We start from the raw sequence: 6,438 nt of genomic DNA, 5'->3' as shown, positions 1-6,438 counted from the left end.
AAAAAAAAAAAAAAAAAAAAAATAGAAAGGAACTCTATATAGTGAATAATATATTCTCGATATTGCTTCGAAATTGCAATTAGTTAGACACTTTAATTTATCCGCGAATCGATTAATAATTAGCAGGATAAATCGCTTCAACTTGAGGAAAAAAAGGAAAGAGAACAGTTGGCGAACGGCCAAGATAAACGTTTATCGTTTCTATTACACTGTTCTATAATTCAAGTTCCTGGTATTTCCGTCAGATGTCGGTATTGAGTTACATGAGTTACTCTTACCGAGATACGTTATCTTTCTTTCAGCATTTTTAGCAAAAACTAAAAAAAAAAAAAAAATGTTTAATTTAAGCAAATTTTACTTGCGCGCGAAATTTTATTATTAAATTCTTTTGGAAAAAATCTAACGATAGAAAATGAAATATATACAATATATAAAATATATATATATTATTTCTCTTCTAAATCCGTTAAAAACTTCAAAATGTAATAAACCCACGTTCACTTGTTACGAAACTACAACACGTAATTAGCAAGAGTGATTAACAGGTTCAGAACGAACCACCTTTCAGCGAGCCAACAACTTTTAATAAAACGCTTAACGGTACTCTCGGTGCGAGAAGGATAGCGATAAAGACGTAAACAAAAGAGATTAATTGTCTGAGATGCAATTACCGTTCAATTAGAATAACAAGTGGTTCGAGTCCACTTCCGAGTTAAACCACGATTCAAATTCGAACGTGAGTTTTCCACGTGCGTCCACGTTCCTGATCTATTTATCGAGGGAACGAGAATGGATCAACGATTATTCCGCGCCGATGAAAAATCGTTTCGACAAACGACCGCTCCCGCAAAAGGAGAGCGCGCGTGATGCAGCGCCCGTGATGCCTGAAGCATAGCAACCGGACATACCGACACGTTACAACGGTCGCATAACCATCGTGGATACGAATCTCGTTACGTGAACGATAAATTCGAGTTCGAAGAACAAAGAGTAAACGAACCTGTCCTTATTAAACGAAGTACTGAATAAAAATATTTATTCAAATAAATATTTACATATCACTAATATTACTTTTTTTTTTAAATATTGAATGTAATTATTAAAAATAAAAAATAATATTTTCTTAATAACAAATCGAAAATTTTCTTATTCCATATCATAATCGATCTTCGAAAATCGAAGAATTACACAGATTCAACGAACTCTCTCGTTACTGTATCTATTTATAGACACACTCGGGTTTCATAAATGAGTTTGTAAATGTTTTCGTTTTTGTTATACAAGAAGAAAACGGGTTACGGAATGTTGGTTTGAATGAAGATATACGAATATACGATTTCATTCTTCGGGAGTCAATGAATCGAGGGATCGGGAGCTGAAAAGAGAAAGTGGACCTCGGGTGAACACAATGTTCACCATCACGAATACCGACGAGACGCGAGAATGAGGTTTCGCAACGTGTATTCCGAAACGAAATACCGTTCACTTGTTCTTCAATATCACTGTTGGAACCGTTTTCGAGGTAATCTTATATATAGATAGTGGAAGTTATATCATAGTAATTATTATCTAATCGGCTATACAACCAAAATTAACAAAATAAAATTTAGGACAAACTGTTGCAACATTTAAAAAGATTTAAAAATTTAATATATATATATATATTACCAAAGCATGTTACACCTGTTGTTACAGAATTTCAAACGTGAGATCGTTTTAATTATAATGAAACAAATGGCACACGGCCACCATATTCGATCTAGCCAAATTAATATTCGACGTCCAAAAACTCTCTGGTTTTATTTTTAGACTTATTGGATAATTTTGCTTTAATTATAATCGATAGCGAGTTTCGATTAAAAGAATTTTTAATCCAAGAAAAATTTGCATATCACTTTAACGTGTATCACGTGTATTTCTTACCAGCTAATCTATTCGCTCGTATGTGTATCACGCTTTCAGTTTCGGAGTCCGAGCCGACCCAGTAAGTGGTTCCACTTCGATCGGAATCGCTTTGCAGATCGTCGGACGTTTCTTCTAAAATGGTCTCCAGAAAATCCACTTGCTGCACCAGCACCGTATCTGTGAACGAAGAGCAACGATTTTTAACGAATATTGTTTAAAAAAAAAAAATTTATTCACATTTCGATCGAGCCGAGAAAATTTTTATTTCGAATAATTTTTGAGACGAATGAATAACGTACAATAAGTATTCGAAGTCGTCTTTTTCGTACGAACAAGGTTATCGCTTCGCATCGAGAATAACACCGCCATGTTTTTCTTATGTAATATGATACACACGAGTAACGAACGAGCAATGCCATTAAGTTTCAACGTTCGTTTGTTATTGGTATGTTTCGTGGAATTCCATGAATTTGAAACACATTTTATTCCATTAATTATTAATTAAAAACTATTGTGTGTATATCGTATTCTCTCACGAATATGAATTTGCAAACAATAATAATAAAATAGTGAAACATAAAGATATTAATAAATTTATAAGACCATTATTACTATCTAATCTCCTTTCGATCTTGGTTTAAATATTTCTCCCTTACATTTAATTTTTACTTGCCCAGTTTCGGTTTCGTTTTATCGCTTATTAGATTTTCACTTGATACTTCAAACGCGATATTTCGTATAAAAGTGTTTACAAATAAGCTAGCTAGCTATGAACGAATGTTACAGTATGGTAAACAGCGAACAGTGAGATCTATGCTAACGCATAGTTCTTATCGAAAAGTTATTCATACATAAAAATAACTATTGTAATATTATACGTTATATTAGTCACTGATGATATTTTAAGATAAATATAATGAGCAGAAAATATAAGTATCCGTGTTTAAAATACAAAGTGCGATTAAAAATTATTTTTCACTGTTTCTAAATTAATTTTCCGAAAATTTTTCATTAAAGAATTAAGCAAATGGTACACACTATACAGTGACAGGTTACTGAACGTTCTTTACCTTGTCGCTCGAATACACCGACGCTCCACTGGTTGCCTGCGTACAGGCGTTTCTGGCGTTAAATTAAAATTGCTCGTTTCTCGAAATAAGAAAAGTAAAATACAATGTTGAACGTAGTTAGAAATTTATCTTAATCGGAAATATCTTAATCGTGCTAAACGCTTTATATAAAAGAAAATAAAATTAATAAATGAAACATTTCTCGTATTTCTCGTAATTCTCTTTAATAATCACTCGATTATAACGAAGAAGAATTTTCCGTGAAAATTTCTAATAAAAAACATTTCATTTCACAACACGCGAGAAACTTAAGCATTAATGTTTATCCTTCGTAATAGGATATAATAACACATAATGAAACACGATTATTTCTCAATCTCCATTTTTATGTAATTGTTGAATTAAATGTTTCGATCCATCGTGAAAAAAATAATATAGAATGCAGAAATCTTTTTCCAGACAATACATGTAAATCTTATCCAAAATGTTTGAAATTCCGTATCTTGACTCCGTCAGGTCAAACGATAAAGTTATCGAATATTTCATATCTTTAGCGAAATATAAAATGAAGCGACATTTCACAGACGATATATGGAAGAAAGATAAACGAAATTAATCCAGAATCATAAATAAAAAGAGAAACACGTTCGATTCCACATTGATGGTAATCCACCAAGTTGAATATAATTACGAATATTGTTCTTCTCTCATATTTTATAAATCGCTCGCTCGATTTTTTTTCCAAAGAAACGATCGATAATCGTTAAATAGCTCGAACGGTGATGACGCATACGTTATGTCATTGGAGATTTTGCGATTTGACGCTTCGATTCGAATTCTTATGGATTCACCGCTATTTTATCATCGTACACGCGCATATAAACCTGTCCTTCCTCCCACTCGTTTGCTGAATCATAAAAATAATACGACGATACAAAGATTTGTTCGACAATGGCCAAGTGTATATTACAATTAAACAGGTGGTATATTATAAATTTTCACCCTGTTTTTGATTTTTTTATATCGAAAATAATTGTATATAATATAATATTCTATTTCAGAAAGTATTGAAAGAAACAAATTAGAAATTTAACGATCGTTTGAAGCGGTGAGAAATCAAGCGTAGAAGCGTCGATTTTTTGAAAATTTATTCTAGTGGGTAAAACGAAAAAAAGTTGGTAATGCAAAAATATCGTACGAGTATTTTATTTTATTAAGTCATAAATAATTTCACTTCGTCAGAGATGAATAAAATCTTAATCATCGATACTAAAATTACTTCGATAAATTGTTATTATAATAGCTATAGATATTCAAATATTTTTATTCAAATATTTTTATATTAATTTTAATTAATAAAATACTTTTTTCAATTAACCTTAATTTCATCTAAACTTAACTTTCAATTGCATTGCAACTATGAATTCCACATTTTTCTATTATCGAGAAAATTTTGTTTCGACAAAATTAATATCGTGATTTATCCCATCACAACTCTTTAATCACAATCCTTTATATAAAATTAATTTAATTGAGATTTTTATGTATACCAACTTTTGCTTTTTTCTTTTTTTCTCCATTTCCTTCAAACTTTGTTTCACGAATATATCAACACCTTGTATACATCTCATCAAAATTCTTTAATTACAATCTTTTATATAAAAGAGATTTTTATGTACCAACTTTTGCTTTTTCCTTTCTTCCTTCATTTTCTCCAAACATTGTTCCATGAATATATTGACATCCTGTATATATCTCATCAAAATTTTTTAATTACAATCTTTTACATAAAAGAGATTTTTATGTATCAACTTTTGCTTTTTCCTTTCTCCATTTCCTCCAAATTTTGTTCCACGAATATATAGACACCCTATATATATCTCATCAAAATTTTTTAATCACAATCCTTTAAATAAAATAAATAAATTTAACCGAGATTTTTATATACCAACTTTTGCTTTTTCCTTTCTTCATTTCCTTCAAATTTTGTTTCACGAATATATCAACACCTTGTATATATCTATCAAAATTCTTTAATCACAATCCTTTACATAAAATAAATTTAACCGAGATTTTTATATACCAACTTTTGCTTTTTCCTTTCTTCATTTCCTTCAAATTTTGTTTCACGAATATATCAACACCTTGTATATATCTATCAAAATTCTTTAATCACAATCCTTTACATAAAATAAATTTAACCGAGATTTTTATGTACCAACTTTTGCTTTTTCTTTTCTTTCTTCATTTCCTCCAAACATTGTTCCATGAATATATTGACACCCTGTATATATCTCATCAAAATTCTTTACAATCTTTTATATAAAAGAGATTTTTATGTACCAACTTTTGCTTTTTCCTTTCTCCATTTCTTTCAAACTTTGTTTCACAAATATATCAACACCCTATATATATCTCATCAAAATTTTTTAATCACAATCCTTTAAATAAAATAAATAAATTTAACCGAGATTTTTATGTACCAACTTTTGCTTTTTTTCTTCATTTCCTCCAAACTTCCACAAATATATCGACACCCTGTATATATCTCATCAAAATTCTTTAATCACAATCCTTTACATAAAATAAATTTAACCGAGATTTTTATGTACCAACTTTTGCTTTTTCCTTTCTTTCTCTATTTTCTCCAAACGTTGTTCCATGAATATATCGACACCCTGTATATATCTCATCAAAATTCTTTAATTACAATCTTTTACATAAAAGAGATTTTTATGTATCAACTTTTGCTTTTTCCTTTCTTTCTCTATTTTCTCTAAACATTGTTCCAAGAATTTATCGACACCCTGTATATATCTCATCAAAATTCTTTAATCATAGTCCTTTACATAAAATAAATTGAATCGAAATTTTTATGTACCAACTTTTGCTTTTTCCTTTCTCTATTTCCTTCAAATTTTGTTTCACGAATATATCGACACCCTATATATATCTCATCAAAATTTTTTAATCACAATCCTTTAAATAAAATAAATAAATTTAACCGAAATTTTTATGTACCAACTTTTGCTTTTTCCTTTCTCCATTTCCTTCCAAACTTTATTCCAAGAATATATCGACACCCTATATATATCTCATCAAAAGTCTTTAATCACAATCCTTTACATAAAATAAATTGAATCGAGATATATATATATATATATATATATTAATTCCAAGCTTTGTTCCATGAATATACCGACACCCTATATATACGAGTTGTACACTCGTTCTGCAATATGACGGAGGAAAGAGAACCACCTGTTGCGGCGAGCCCGTTCGTTCCGCAACCGGACAACGGACGTGAATAATCAGTCGCCTTACACAAAAATAATCGGTGATCTGCCTCGTTTCGCAGTGCAGTGCGCGTCATTCGAATCGCGCTCGGTCACGAGGAAACGACCAACGAACGAATGAATGAATCCGCATCGTCGGTGTTGCACTCTTTTGCGTAACCCGTGAT

General features: G+C 30.5%; 1 protein-coding gene across 2 annotated transcripts in view; it reads right to left on the bottom strand.

Moving 5' to 3' along the window:
• Positions 1–6,438, bottom strand: part of LOC102681365 — a 23,321-nt gene that overhangs the window by 10,559 nt on the left and 6,324 nt on the right. For both annotated transcript variants that reach the window (XR_004150103.1, XM_006613470.2), the window contains exon 3: positions 1,924–2,082. Coding sequence is in view for 1 of the 2 variants with exons in the window: in XM_006613470.2 (XP_006613533.1) it covers positions 1,924–2,082 (159 nt within the window). In the remaining variant the exon portion in view is untranslated. The remainder of the gene's footprint in view (positions 1–1,923; positions 2,083–6,438) is intronic.

This window comes from Apis dorsata, unplaced genomic scaffold (genome assembly GCF_000469605.1).
Source record: "Apis dorsata unplaced genomic scaffold, Apis dorsata 1.3 scaffold_150, whole genome shotgun sequence".
Taxonomy (NCBI): domain Eukaryota; kingdom Metazoa; phylum Arthropoda; class Insecta; order Hymenoptera; family Apidae; genus Apis; species Apis dorsata.
The sequence above is the reverse complement of the archived record's forward strand: the minus strand, read 5'-3'. Positions and strand labels throughout refer to the sequence as shown.